Genomic DNA, 16,005 nt, shown 5'->3' with positions numbered 1-16,005 from the left:
AAGGTCCATTTATGTTTGTGTATTTGAACCAAAACATTTATAATTCATGACCATTTCCCAACCTTTCTTTATTCCTTGGAATTAAGCAGATTTAAGCTTTTTTACTGTACTTATAAGACTAATATGTGTAAAGCAAAGTGTGTTTTCATTGTCTGTCCTATATTGTGCTTTATTCAAAACACAGTCAAGGCTGAAACATTAACTTCAGTGCAAACGGACATGGCAGCGTGAAATAGTTTTTTTATGACATCACAATAACAATGAATCCTAAACAGCCTGTATATATTTGGTCTGTATAGACTGGAGCACGAACTGTACATTTTAACACTTGCAATGAAACATTGCTTTATATGGTATGGGCCCTTTTAATGCAAAGCCATTTAAATTTTGAGAAAAAAGATTTTATTTGCATAATTCTGGATCATTTCATGTGGCCTATTTATCATGAACTATTCTATGCAATGTACAGGGAAGCTAGTATTTTTAAATAATGAAGAAATAAAAAAGGAGTTGTGAGCAGTGTTAGTGTACACACTTCTTATTCTAGAACTCTAGAATGGCTGGTCTGTGTGTGCTGACCTTACAGTGACCTTGAACCAAGAGTTCTACTGTAAATGTCACGATATGTAAAATAATATCAGTAGCTGACTAATAAACAAGTACATCATAGATCCTATTATAAAGACACAAAGAATATTAGCACATATAAACACACACATAAAGATCCTAAACACTGTGTCAATTTCATGAAATAGCTGCCCTTTATTACAGCAGGAGACCTTAAAAAGACCCCCCTGGCCCCAAAAGAATCTCACATTTTTATATACAAAACATTATAAAACATCAAACATACCACACAAATAAGTGACATGAAAGAGTAAGAAAGAGACAAAGTGAGAAACACTGTGTTGAGAAGCGTTCAGTGCACTAATGCAATAGTTCTTTAGAACCTCATGCAGCACAGAGGGAGGCAGGAAACAGATGGCTATGCTCTCCCTATGAACTGTGCAAGAGGAAACAGTATGCAATATGTACCTGTACCAAGCAGACATGAAAAAAATGCATCTTTGAGTTCACTTGATTAAATATATACATTGTTTCCACATGAATGAAATAAATTACTGATGTTCATTTTACATACTTTTGGCAAGAATTGTGTTATATGTATTTCCTTCATGTGAAACAAATGTGTACATCTAAAGTAAGTTAATTAACACAATATTTTTTCATCGCGTCTATCAGGAGATACACTTCCTTTTTGTGTTGATCTGTCTTAGAAAGGTAGGCTAGATATTTAAACATGCACGCACACATACACTTATGCAGTACCACTTAAAAGTTTGGAAACAATGGTTATTTTATCCAATAACAGTGCATGCAGTAAAGATTTTAATTATACACATAGCACATACCCAATGGGATTTTTACATATTTTATTCAGTATTTAAAGTATTTGGGAAACAACAATGGCCTATTAACTGTCTAGTTTGGTCATTTTGCATATACGAGGCTGGATATTTATAACATATTTCATAAATGTATACAGTCATTATATTATCATTTTCAAGTCACTATTCTGGAGAGTAAAGTTACCTTTTTGCACTTTACTCCACTTTGCATAGGGCTAGCATCATATTATAACTAATATCCATATCAAAATTGGATTATATACGTTTTTGGATAAAATTGTTTTCAAACTTTTGAGCAATAAGTTCCGCACAGAGCATACAGTGGTGTACACTAGAACAAAAAAAAAGTCTAAGACACATTTACACATACATTCACACAGGCATCTTGTTATGTGGTTATGTTAGGATATGTGTGTGGCTAAATAACAGAAATTATCCATTCAATATCTCACATGCCAATACACATTTATTCGCTCTCTTGGAGGTTGGCAGCCTGATTTTTATACTCGATCAGGTGATAATCTCCTGATTGTCCTTATTAAACAGTGCTGAAAAAGGCTGAACCATCAAGAGGCAGCGCATACACTGAGGCACTTAATATTGCAAGACACAAACTGTGGATTACAGAGATGGTTTGTGCCCCACACTGAGAAACACACACATTTACATCCAGATATGAAAGCACTGACATTTGCAATACTTACATTAACACATACTCCTCAAATAAGTGATATGTTTCTACAAGGAGTTATAAATGCAAAGTCATTTCACACAGCTCTGAGAATCAGAATCAAAAGTCTCAATCAAATTTCCCATTTCAATTATTATTTTGACATAATTGCCCACTTTGACTAGCTACACAGGTTACTACTTTTCGAAGTAAAACAAAGCTCAAAGTTTGAGCATAACATAAATAACATTTGTGGGTAAAGTGATCAAGTTGTATGAGCAGTCATGTAAGACATATGAAGTAGTTTGTAACCTAAAGCCCAGAAAATTGAATATTATGGTTTTGAAATATTAAGCATTTTATAGTAGTTTAGCGCTATGGCTTATAAACAGCCTTATCTGCCATTATTTTTTGGTTTGAAAAGGGAAACGCATTAGTAGAAGCTGACGCTCGATCCCTCGCCTCTCCGAGAACACATCTAACTCCCTAGATCTCACATCTAATGGCCCTCAACTTGGCCTTGGATACCCCCGAGGGGAAACGACGAGGCCAAGAGGATGAGGTCTTGTTAAAGTCCCATTAAAATGGGCGGAAAGTCTAACCTTCAAGTACACTCACAAACAGAAGTGGGAGAAATAATCAATACAACATGGTATTTCAACACTCTGGGTGTAAAGATATCAAAATTAAAGTGAGACTGATGTGAGATGAACTAAGTGTAAATTAGGTGAAACAGAAAGGTTTTCTTTTTGGAGACATTTTACACAGTGTTAATATTGCCATGATTTCACAATATTTAAGACAAATCTTTTACAGTAAAAACTGTAACCATTATTTAATTGTAAAATCAACTTATGATATTTTTGAATATTTGGATTAATAAATATGTTCATGCTTTTATATTTTATATTAGGTTTTACTTTATTCAAACACCAGAATAAAAGATCTAGTAAATTCAAGGTCTAGTAAATTTTTTCACATGTACATTACTGGCCACTGAGTTGCATTATTTTTACAGTTGTTAAGTAAAAATAAAGAGCAAATAGCTGCATCACAGTAATATAAAGTTGTTATTTTACTGTTATTTACTGTTAACATGGTACAGTACATTACTGTGCCAATAGTAAAAATGCAAATAAAAACTTCAAGCAGTGATTTATTAACATGCAATAAATTTAATGTTAAACAACTTCATTATTTTTTGTATTATTGTTCTGAAATGAATGCCTGCTACTCATTCCAAAAAGGTTTGGACAGGGTCAATTTAAGACTAGGAATGTTCAAAAAACCTCTAAAACAGGAGATGCAATCATGCATAGCCATAAAAGGAGCATCTAGGAAAGGCAGAGTCCTTTATGAGCAGAATAATATGAAACATTTCAGGGAATCTGGAGAAATCTTAAAAGATAAGGCCAAAAACCACAACTGAACGTCTGTAAACCCTTGCACTCAAAAAGGCTCAGGAATACTTTGACAAACCACTGTAAATAAACAATGTTCATCACTGCATCCACAAATGCAAATCAAGTCTGTATTATGCACAGTGGAACTGATATGTTAAAAACAGCCAGCTGCCAACATCTCTGGGCTTGAGTTCATATGAATTGGACTAATGCGCAGTGGAAACATGTATTGTGGACTGACGAGCCAAACTTTAAGACTGTTTGTGACAATAATGGACGTTGTGTTCTCCAAAGAAGAAAAAGACCTTCCAGACTGTTACCAGTATAAACCTCACAAGCTAGGGTCAGTTACTGTATGGGAGGACATTAGTGGATAACCTGCACATCTGTGAAGACATCATTAATGCAGAACATGCTTTGGAATAACACACTCTGCCACCCAGCTGACATCATTTTCAGGGATGTCCATGCTTATTTCAACATGAAATACATGGCTGCGTAATCAGAGAGTGTGGGAGATATACTGGCATCACTGCAGTCCAATCCTGTCCACCTTTGAAAACGTGTGCAAAACATAACCATGATGGAGCTGCACAGTTGCGCAGGTTTATATAACAAAATATTGGCAAAACATTCTGCTTCCAAAACTGTATCAGTGGGTGTCTTCAGTCCTTAACCTTTTATTAAGTAATGTTAAAAGCAAAGGTGATGTAACACAGTGGTAAACATGCTCCTGCCCCAACTTTTTTTGGACTATGATGCAGGCATCAGATTTGGAATGAGCATATTTTTGCAAAAAACAGTAATGTTCATAAGGCAAAACATAAAATTTTGTTAGCAATTTAATCTATTCAGTGCTTTCTGATTTTATTAGTATTTCTCATAGTGTCATTTTGGAGTTAGATTTATGACTAGGTGCCAGTAATTCACTGTAATCTTAAAATAAAATGTTTTAGAGTGTCAAAAATAATTCCCTATATGCTTCAACATCTCATCAAAGTAATCGCAATTGTATCATGACTCAAGTATCGTGATAATATCACATACTACTTCCCACCTCTAGTTACAACTTCTCACAGAGGAAGACTGGATAGGCAAAGATTCAAAACAATTTAGGCAACAACCACATATGTACATATTAATCTCTGTGTGTGCTATGATTCTTCTAACATGTCAGGCAAGATTAACAACATCGCAAAAAAAGTCAACTAATACTGTGAACCTTAAAGTAAACAAAATGAATGTTATTAATTCATCACAGATTTTACAAAAAGCCAAAGAGTTATAAATCTCTTATAGCTCATCACTGAAAATCAAGGCAGGGAATAATATTGCTTTAGGCCAAGCCCATTCCTAGTCCCCAAAATAAGCCTGATCCTAATATTCTAAGGCTCTTTCCCTGAATCCCCTCATTCCACTGTTTTATAGTGGGAGAGTTTCAATGTATTCCTCTGTGTCTACCCTTGCACGGCCCTCCAGAATGCCTCTGGGCGACTTCGCTGTCTTCCACTCCCCTGCTTCCCTCCCTTCCAACTCCCCCTTCTCTGTCCTGGGGCTGTTTGGACTTCCCTGCTTAGAAGACCTAGCTTTGCTTGTGCTCCAATCCACTGCAGGCTCTGTTTTGCTCCCCCTGCCCCCTGGTAAACATCTCCTCTTGGGGGGCCCCCAGATGAAGTTCTCAGGGGGCTGGTAGTGGTGCTGGGCGAAGCGGAGCAGAGCGCGTCTCTGCCTGTGAGCTCGCACCGTGTACACAAAGTACTCCAGGGCGCTGTGGCGCATGTTGGGCAGCGTGCCCTCAACCAGAGCTTCCTGCAGAAGCAGCTGAACCAAAGGGGGCTTAAAGCTCTCGAAGCCCAGCTCGCCCAGACTCTTCAGAATCCGCGTGATCCGCAAGTAGTTGTGCTGAGATCTGCACAGGAGAAGGACAATAATTTATCATTTATCATATCATATATACATACATACATATATACGCAAAATATTTTTTCAGACAGTGTACTGGGAGAAACAAGAAAAAGTAAGGCTGCACAATATGAAAGACTGCAATGCTTTTGTATTGCTACATACAGTTATGTATGGTAAATTATATGTTTTGTTAATTTTCTCATTGAAAATCCTCTATTTTTGCTAATTTTAGTGCACAATTACTGGTTATTTGCTGAATTTAACATATTTAAAAAAACATGGTCTGAAAAGTGTGTTCTCTGTAGAGGATGTGTTAACTTAGTTTCAGTTCATTGCCATATGGTGACCTGTAATTGCAATATGACCAAAGCCCTTGATGTGACATGGTTAATAAATGGACAGCATTATTTTTACCAAAATACATTTTATTTGATCAGGTAAAAGCTTTAATTCCTGGAGAACCACCTCTGGAACATCTGATATTGGCAATAAATAGCATTAAAACACTGTGATTGGTTAGAGGCATCATTGGCAGAATGCGACCTTCTGCACTACAAAGACAGATATTGCGATGTTAACTCTAAAGATCCACTGACAAGTCAATACTTCAAATACTCACTCATTATGTTTGTAGTAGTCACTGGATAACTAATAGTAGGTATGGGATTATAAATCTTATTAATAACTAATAATATAGTAAGTCAAGAGCTAGAAAAAAATCGCTAGTTAAGAGGTTCAACTTTAGGAGGTTCAACTTTTCCTATTTTATCTGATCTTTATCTTTTATCTAAGCTAATGAAGGACAGACTCTGAATGGCAGTGCTTCCTACGAGCCAGCGCAGACATGATAACAGACTGCACATCTCTGAGATGTCTGTAATGGCCATTATGGGTGTGTGTCCTCTTTGGTCCAGTCCTGGGGCAATAACACACAGACAAAAAGAGGCAAACAGTCACCCTGCACTGCAGATTCTCTCTCTTTGAACGTCTTGTCTGTCCATCTGTTAGTCCATGTCTTCCTCCTTACTTCAGTCTGCCTTATTTGAGTCATCTCGCTAGCAATACATCTCTACATCAACTGTTTTCTTTAGTAGCCTGGGTTAGGGACTACTCTGTGTGTTTGACCCACTTCTCTGCCCACTGAGTGCGAATGCTACAGTAAGGAATCATTGACACAAAGGCTGAGAAACAGGAAGCTGCCAATCCTCTGTAATGCTGGGCTGCATGCAGGGATGGATTTAGTGATTGTGAGGCTCTAAGTAAAAGACAGGGCCCCCTGGAGGCACGTTTAAATTAGTTGAGGCTCTGGGCTCCCGAGTGATGCAACTATCAACACTACAAAATACTGTACAATTATTTAACTTATTTCTAGACATTTTTTCTTATACAATTTTATTAAGTGAAATTATCTTTCTATTTTGGCAGATAATATTGCTAGTTTTTAGAAATATTGCTTGAAACAAACAAAATTATCTACAAATATAGAGAGATAATTAGGTACACAGTAATGTAAAAGTAACATACTGAGTAATGAGATTCCAGGAAACAATAAGTCTTTACATTTTGAGAGAAGTAGTAACTTATAATGAAAATCATACCAAAAAGCCACCTCTCCAAAATGTAGATTGTCTCTTAATTGCATTATTCATCCCAGTCTATCTTTATGCAGTTGTGTCATCAAGTAACAGTATGGAACAGTCTGATATAACCATGATCAGGTGGTGGCACTGCATTAAAATGCCCTGAAAAGAAGTGCTGCAATTGCAACTAACAGCTACTTTTAAAAATGTACACATATTTCAGAATAGGTGACTGGACATAAATATATACAGTATCTCTGATTTGTATTTTCACAGGGAATTGGCTCATGGGCATCTGCCTGCTTCTATCTAGACCATCCCTGGCTGCGTGAGCCCATATAAACAGTCAAAGCAAAGCAAGGCATAAATACTGCATAAATAGAAGAAAGAGGTAGAATGATGTGCAACAGAGCATTTTCAATTAGCATAAGCAGTAGTGATGTCTGTACATACTCTTTTATTTACCCTGAGAGTTATGACTGCTGTTTGTGTAAATAAATGAATGAATGAACAGTTTAAAGTTTAAAAACACACTTTGAACAATATCTCAGAGTGAGAAATAATTATAGACAGAATATAGACAAAAATTATAGACAGAAACATTTCAATTGTTATCCAGCATGGGGGACCTGGGAAGGTTAAACTGACTACTACAATGCAAATTGCAACTCAGATCTGACACCAAAGTGAATGCACAGAGGGGGGTTCCAGCTCTTACTCGTTCAGGTGCTGGAAGCGGTCCTGCCAGTTTGGAGCACGGGATACATTTCCATTCTTATCTAAGAGCTTGATTCCAAAGAAGTCCAACATAATGGTGTACGCCAACAAGAAGCGTCGTTTGGCCTCTCGAGTGTTCTGGAATTCCTGTTGACATGATTTCAAAGAATCTAGATACCAGTAAATGTGTAGAACACTACCAAATAGATTAAATAACAAACATGACAATAAAGAAAAAAATTTAAATGTCTTGACCTTGATTTCGTCCTGAGTGAGTTCCTGGGCATAGAAATTGAGGCCTTGTTCCCTGAGTGGGAAAAGCCTGAAAGGGAGAGAAGAGAATAAATGAGAAGAGAAGAAAGAGAAAAGATTTATCATTGCTGTCATTTCAAATCTTTGTCTCTAAAATGTAAACTTTATAGTAAAGGGAAAAAACATTAATGCACGTTGGCTTAACAATGTTATTCCAAGTCATTTTGGACCATATCTATTGGTCCATTCGTTATGAAGTGTTCAGATAAGGTAAAGGCCTGCTGGTGCTTCAAATGGTGTAAAATGTAAAAGCTATAAAAATAGTATAAGGTTTTGATATGACAGCAATGATATCCAAACATATATAAAGTCTTGCTCATAAAAACCCTTCTGATCAGTAAACACAGTGCATGTATGCTTCACTTCTGCTCCTCCACACACAGGCACATGCTCAGCCTCTCAGCTGCAGCTTGACTTATGGCTTCCTCTGTTCGCAGGCGATGAAAGCATTGATGAGCCAGCTCTCCCCTCTAATAAATCCTGCTGGAATGGTCATGAGCGACTTTCACCAGGACAAAGAAGGAGGGAGGAGAGAGGGATGCAGCAGAAAGAGAGGACATAATAAAGGGCAAACTCCCTCCCTGTCAGCTGTTAGATCCCTTCTACTCCTAGCTGTGAAACAACTTGCAAAGGACAAGCCTGCAACCCAGGCTGTTTTCTTTTCTCCCCTGCTTCCACTCACTCTTTTTCTCCCTGCTTTCTCTCTAACAGGCCAAGCAGTTCTGGCTGGTTGCCTGCTGCATTGAGCAAGCCTCCACTACCTTCTCTTATAAACTCAATGAACAAAGGCAACGCTAGCAATTCGTCTGCACATGCTCACTTGTGTTTTGAAACTCACTAACTAATATTATGCAAACAGTCCTCAGCTTTGTCAGCAGTGAGAGTGAGAAGATGAAACGGTGGCGGTGTGGGTGGCGGAGGTCGGGCTAGTGGCATATGTGCCAAGCCTGGTTTTGTTCTGCTGATTCGTGCAGAGCTGGCGCCTCAGGTCTCAAAGCCAAACACAAGGTCCCTCACCTTTACTCCTCACTCAGTTGGCCAGACCTAAGCCTACGCTGCCAGTTTCTCTCCTTAAGTACAGGTGATAATGTCACACAGCAATACATGGAGGAATGAAACCTAACCTTACATAGCTTACTGTCATTTAGCTATGCTATTTTAATGCAATAAAGTAAATACATTTACGTTTGCCTTACATTCTGTAAAGAGGCAGCTCTTCCAGCTGTTCTGCTGTTAGTTTTGATATAAAAAATGGCAAAAAATGAGAAAAAATAAGTAAGGTTTTACTTTCTGTGCAGAAGGTTGTATGCATGACAGTAACTTTTCATCAAACTCAAATGATAAAAAACCCTCTACTTTTCCACTTAAAAACACAAATTATTTATTTATTTATTGATAAGATTGAAAGTTCTCAGATTTCCTGTGGCCATTTTGGTGATTGGGGTATAATTAACACCAAAGTAAAACAACACAAGACATAAAATATTCTTATGAATCCCTCTCTGTGATCAAGTGCAAATAATATTGGGTGATTTACCACTGAATATAGGTGTGATTGTGCTCAAGCTTGTCATAGTCTCCCTTCCATTTGGTGAGGATGTCTTCAACATATATTCCTGTAAAGAAAGACAGACAGCAGTGTCAAAGAAAATATGACAAACAGTGTTGGAAAGTGAAAGCAGTCCATCAGATATGAATTTAGGACTGAAATCAAATGACATAAGTAAGTAACAACAACAAAAAAAAACTAGATGTGCATTGCCTGAAGGAACTGCAAGAGTGCTTGAAAAGAGCTGCAAGTGTGTGTGTTTGTGTGTGTTTCTGTGTAGGTGAACAACACCTCCTTAGGTATGTGTCTCTCTGTGTGTGTCTGTGTGGTGTGTGTGAGAGGGAGAGATGTATGTGTTTGGGGGGGGTCATTAAAATGAACTGTCACTCTTATTATGCAGCTCTTAGTGGAGAAGCCTTGTTTGAGTCCGATTTGCACCCTCTGCACAAACAGTCATAACTCAGAAAATGTTTACTCTATCGCTTTACCGGATAGATGGTGTGAGATAAGAACCCTTGAGGATTATCTTGGTGTAATGTTGTGTGTATTGAGAAGAAAATGTCTGTTAAACACAGAGAAAATCTTGAAATAAGCAGATTCTGATTTTGAGAAATTTACATGGGAGTGAATGGGGCAGTTTTCTGTGCCTAGTGCCAAACAAATGCTCATAACTCTAGAGCTAATTGATAAAATGATGAGATATTTTGAGGTTTCACAGCACCGAGACCTTCGAAACGCAGTTTGAACGGAGTCTGTATGTTAAGTGGTTCGGGCTGTATTAATCACAGAAATGTGTGGAAGAAGAATAAGAAGAAGTATGAGAGATAATGACAAGAAAACAATTATATAAGAAATCAATATTGATTCATGCAGGATAAAATGCCTTCACATCAGCACTATACAATAACACACTAAATATCAGCAAATAACAATAGCCAGGTTTTATAATAACTTTACTGTGAGGTTGGTTACAACAGGACGAATTTGTTTCCATGTTCAGCCAGAAGATAATTCACTCCTAAATTATCACCACCAGACTTGTAAAAGCTACACGATTAAAATCAGTCTTCATCAACAATCACTTAAATTATAAAACAAGCCCAGGTAAAGTAACCCAACATATAAAGGGCTGAAAACCTGCTCCTGCCACTGCTATTACAAAATTATCAGAGGTCAAGGTTATTTGAGGCTTGAGCACATGGGGCTCTCACAAGAGACCCAGTCCACAGCTGTGTCTTGGTGTGTGTGTGCATGTGTGTGTGTGTGTGTGTGCGTGCGTGCTGTGCGCCTTATGAACATTTCTGTGTGAATGTGCCCTTGCGCCCCAGCTGCTGGGAGGCAGTCGTTATGTGGTCTGCTGTTTACACTACAAATCACTCCTTAATCCAACTAATTCTCCTATTCAAATACAACCACTACAAACCAATCAATGGCTCCTCCTAAGAAATACCACAAGGAGATGAGCAATACCTGCCCGAAGACGTCTGCAGGCCTACTTCAGCTTTATGACTTCTTGGGATAACATTCAGCAGATCTTGTTTTATGCACTGTTCTTTGTTAATAAAAATGGATATCCCATGATATGGATGAGAGTGTGTGAAGACATTTATGTGGAAGTATGATGCTACAGTTTGTGGCAGAGTTTATATTGCAGTTTGAGGAGCAGATGTTGCCAGTTGAACAGTAGCGCAGGCTGCCTTTGAAGCATCAAGGAGAATCTGTTCTCATGATATACAACACATTGGCACTGAATCAAAAGCACTGGCATATTTACTAAAATACACTGAAATGTTCAGGTAAAGGGTTAAAGTAATGCCAGAAAAGTCAGAGGAAAATTCAGCTGTAGCTAGAGATGAGGGCAGCAGGTTAAGCCCTGCCCTTGCAGCAAAACATATTGATCCACCTCTGAAAACCTTTCCTGTATGCACCAAACATGACAACAAACATGGACAAAAACACAGCTGACCGGCATAACCTCACCTTACAGCTTTAAGCTCTTAAGCTATCATGGACCTGTATGCAAGTCCACTCATAGCTACAAAACTTACACATTAGTTTTGTAATAGTACTTTGAAAAAATTTTAAGTAATAACAAATGAATCTTAAGTGTGTAAAAAGCCTGGACGTTAGAGGTTAAACTTTTCTGCATTTTAAGACAACATCTTCAACACTGGTAACTATTCTAAGACACTGACAGCTGATACTACAATACAACAAAGAGCACAAGCTATTAAGAAAATTGAATGAAAATGAATGCTCTGTATAGGTGGGTGAGAATGAGTGTGGTACACACACATACATACGCTTACCGTCTGGTACCAGAGGAATCTTATTCAGGTAGAACCTCAAATTGCGATACTCATTTAGCTGTCGAGGCTCTTTGTAATTCTGGGAGAAGAGAAGTAAAGGAACAGGCGGAGATTGTCCATCAGTCCTGAATCTATAGCAGACTCAACATGAACTTGTGAGAGTGTCACCGAGGGCAAAACATCTGTCATCTGGAGACCAAAGTCATTTCACTTACTATAAACTGATATAAACAACCTTCAGTACAAAGATCTGACGATATATCAGTAACAGTACTGACTTACACTCCATTCGTCACTGTCATTAGTGATTGCATATCAGTGTTGATGGGTATCAGTGCTGGGCTGCCATCAGTAAAAGCTGCTAGACATTAAAAGGAGTCATATAATAAATGTAGCCCTAAAAAGACTATATAAAACAACGTTTATACACACACACACGATAAAAACTATAAGTATATGCATATATGTATATAACAGTCCATTTGCACAGTCTGGCATTTTTGAAATGCTCTAAGTACTCAATCCATTGTCAAAAACATATGGCACACTACCCAAAGCTTAAGAAAGCATCAGTTCTAGGGCCGTGCTGTAGATGGGCATTGAGAAAGTGCTAGGAAGAGAATGGGTGGATAGCTATGGCAGATAACTACAGTAAATAACACTTTACCGGATAACTATGGCGGTACTTGTACAGGTCCTTGGCAGCATAAAGGCTTCTTTTCATCTTAGTGGAGGACTCAGCTGTGTCACCAAACTGAGAGAGTAAACGAGAGAGAGAGAGAGAGAGAGTAAACGAGAGAGAGAGAGAGAGAGAGAGAGAGAGAGAGAGAGAGAGAGAGAGAGAGAGAGAGAGAAAATTGTGAATAGTAGGCAGAAAAGAATGCATGAATGAGCCCACTCACGAGCATCAGTGCTGAGCTACGCAGTCAGTGCGTGTCCCCAAAGAGATGCAGAGTTTGCAGTAATTGGACAGTGAGGAACTCCATTTTGCTGAAGCTCCTTGTAGGCATTTTTACTAATTCATGCTCAATCTTAGCCCTTGGCCCTTAGTGATGTTCAGTTACTCTACATCTCCACAGCTGAATGAAAATACACTGGCCCAACACTACATTCCAACATGGACTGTGTCTCATCTGTGGTCAAAAGCACAAAAAGCATGCTTTGTTTTGCAGAATATTTGTCCACATGGGACTACATTTAAACCATTTAATGCCTAATGTTAATGTTAACGTAATGTTTTTGCAGATCTGATAAAGACCTGTAAGCGGATGCCCCAGGATAAAAGCAAGCATGAAGGACTTTTTCCTCAGATGTAAAATATTCCCTCAAACCTGTTGTAAATTTTGGAGATTTAACTCAAAGGAAAGGTCAGATTTAACAACTCCCAATCTCAGTGACCTCAAAGCATAACTGGTGATGTAAACCTATCGTTTAAGCATCAGTGACAAAACCCTGCTAGGAAAACCAGTATAGACTAGCCTGGCTGGTCACCAGCACATGTTGTGTTTCATATGTTGGTAAACCAGCATGACCATGCAAGGTGACCAGCTAAACCAGCTCCACTCCATCATCAGACCAGCTTTGACCAGCACAAACCAGCAAAGACCAGCACATAATTCATGCTGGTCTGTACTGTTTTTTTCAGAAGGGAAAGGGGTGAATGAACTGAATGGCAGTGAATGGGGTCAAAATGAACAACGTTTCAGCGAATGATTTTAAGTCAGCCTGCTATAAATAACCGGGCTGCTTTAAACCACGACAGCACATAGCGCAAGGACAGATGTCCTGAGTCGTAGTTATCATTAAGAAAAACGGCACAATTTCTAAAAAAAAAAAGAGCTAGGTAGTACTGCCCTCCCAGCTATCCTTTTTCTGTAAATAGCTTGACATTGCCCACGCTTTGGCAACAACTACAATCTTAGCCATGGGCTGTTTGTAGAACAGCATCAGTCCAGCAATGCATCGTGTTTTTTTCCTGATCTTTCACGTCGTATTGAAAAGGACAGGCGTGCCAAATCTGAAATTAGGCTACCAAATAAGCTTTCTAATTTTAGCAACACTTGCCCTCGCGACCCATTTCCCTTCGCTGTGTCGCTGAGCTGAAGCAGATCCCTCCTTTGTTGTCTCTTTCACTGGAGCTTCCTGAGCAGTAGCGGTGAGAGTACCTGCTGAAAGCTGTCCATCTGCTCGGCGCACTTGGCCGTTTCGCTCGGGCTCATGCTGTCCGAGATGCCGCTGTCCTCCTCTGCCCCCTGCGGCTGCTCCTCGCTTTCTGAATCCGTTTCCCATGTCGAGTCGCACTCCTCCACGGTGCTTGGCTCCTTGTACCTCAGCCCGCCCATCAGATTGCCCATTTAAGCCCGCTGTACTGCGCGTTACCCCGCAGCCTACATGCTGCCGTGCAGCGCAACCGTGTGCTCAAGCAACCCCGCGCGGCGCACCGCTTTTTATCCAGTGAGGGATTTCCAGCGGGGGCGCGCCGCACGCGTGCACGCCCCTTCGCGTCACACGGCCAGGAGCGCGCCTCGCCAGCACCACAGCGGAACGGGCGCCGTCAGCAAGAAGAGAGGAGTGGAGCAGAGAAGAGCTTTCATACAGAGCCTTACAGCGCCTCATTAAACTTACACTGAACCCACTTTAACACCAGACCGTTTGCACTTTAGAGATGACTCGGAAGAACAGCTTTGGGGGGAGGGCGAGGGGGGTTGTTGGGCATGGTATGCCCACTGAAAGTTGTCGAAAATTCCAGAAAATTTCAAATTCCTGATCAGACCGAAGCAGGTTTGCCTGTTTAAAATGTGAGTGCGGTACAGAAAGTTTCAGGCAGAAATCAAGCAGTCGTTTCTAGAGGTGAAATGACTGGTTCTCTGGAATCTAGAAACTTTCTGTTCTGTACCAGAACTTTCCCAACCTAGATTTTAGGTTAAAGGTTAACGGTATATTACATAAAATAGTATATAGTATTTATGGCTCGTTAGTGCTTCATTATGTTAAATCAGGTGTGCTGGTGATGGAAGAATAGAATAAATCCATGTAAGCAACCAAGCTTTGCTCTTCTAACCAACTAACCAGCTCACTTGTTCTACTAGTTTTGTTAGTTTTTAGGATATTTATTCGCATCTATTCAAATGACATATGACGTTTCTACCAGTACAAGTGCATGTTTTTAAACAATGTGGTTAGGCTTTAGTTTAATTTTATATAGTGTATATGCAGTGGATCTAAAATATTTACACACCTTTATTGAAATTGCATGTTTTTATGATGTAAAGCCAGAATGTTTTTCCATCTTTGAGGAGATCCTTCTAACAACTAAAACTAATAGAAAAATATTTAGATAACTATTTAAAAAATAAATGAAAAAAAAAACAAAACAAAACCCTACAATACACTAGTTGCATAAATGTACACACCTTTTGTAATAATGGATGCTGTAGCTGTGTTTAGAGGAAGCAAATCACATTGAAAACTCTGATACACGCCATCAATAAAATGAAGTCTGTTTGAGCTCAAATAAAACTCAGCTACTCCTGTAGATAGTCCTAACTTTTTCATGATTGCATCGTTCTGGTGTAGCTATGATCTGTTATGAGCTGTCTTATAAAAAGTTCAGACCAAGGGAGTGCTTTAAAAGAATACCAAGAGCATTGATAGTACCATAAAGTACTGTGAAGATTCTCATCAAAAGGTGGAAAAAATGTCTCACCACACCTAGGCCAGGAAATTCCTCAAAATGAATGACAGTAAGCAGGAAACTTTTTAGAGATGCCAGTAAGAGACCTTTAGCAACATTAAAAAGCTGGAGAAACTCCCTGCTTGTACTAACTTCTCTTTTCCTGCATTGACAACAGTCTTCCATATTCTGCATGTGTCTGATTTGTGGAGTAGAACAAAAAACAAGAAGCCATTTTTCACAGTAAAGAACAGCCATTTTGCAAAAATACATTTAAACACTGAAATCATCTGGATGAGACAAGGGTGATTTTTTGGCTTGAATTTGAAAATATATGACAACAAAGCTCATTTTTAAACTCCAGTAAAAAAATCAAGTTTTTAAACTTGTTAGCATGTTCATTTACATGCTATAGGACACACCATGACACAAAATAAGTGCATCAAAACCTTGGCTGAGTATTTCTGCTTTGAAACTG

The 16,005-nt window shown here is 38.8% G+C and overlaps 1 protein-coding gene across 1 annotated transcript; it reads right to left on the bottom strand.

Moving 5' to 3' along the window:
• Positions 1-738: 738 nt before the first annotated feature.
• Positions 739-14,354, bottom strand: ogfrl1 (opioid growth factor receptor-like 1). Its single transcript, XM_017722765.2, has 7 exons — positions 14,020-14,354; positions 12,522-12,608; positions 11,855-11,933; positions 9,534-9,612; positions 7,940-8,006; positions 7,686-7,831; positions 739-5,391 (listed from the first exon to the last, which is right to left on the bottom strand). Exons 1-7 carry the CDS (start codon positions 14,206-14,208, stop codon positions 4,905-4,907), a joined length of 1,134 nt encoding a protein of 377 aa, XP_017578254.1. The 5' UTR covers positions 14,209-14,354; the 3' UTR covers positions 739-4,904.
• Between the last annotated feature and the right edge of the window lie 1,651 nt (positions 14,355-16,005).

This window comes from Pygocentrus nattereri, chromosome 5 (assembly GCF_015220715.1).
Source record: "Pygocentrus nattereri isolate fPygNat1 chromosome 5, fPygNat1.pri, whole genome shotgun sequence".
In the NCBI taxonomy this organism is placed as follows: Eukaryota; Metazoa; Chordata; class Actinopteri; order Characiformes; family Serrasalmidae; genus Pygocentrus; species Pygocentrus nattereri.
The sequence above is the reverse complement of the archived record's forward strand: the minus strand, read 5'-3'. Positions and strand labels throughout refer to the sequence as shown.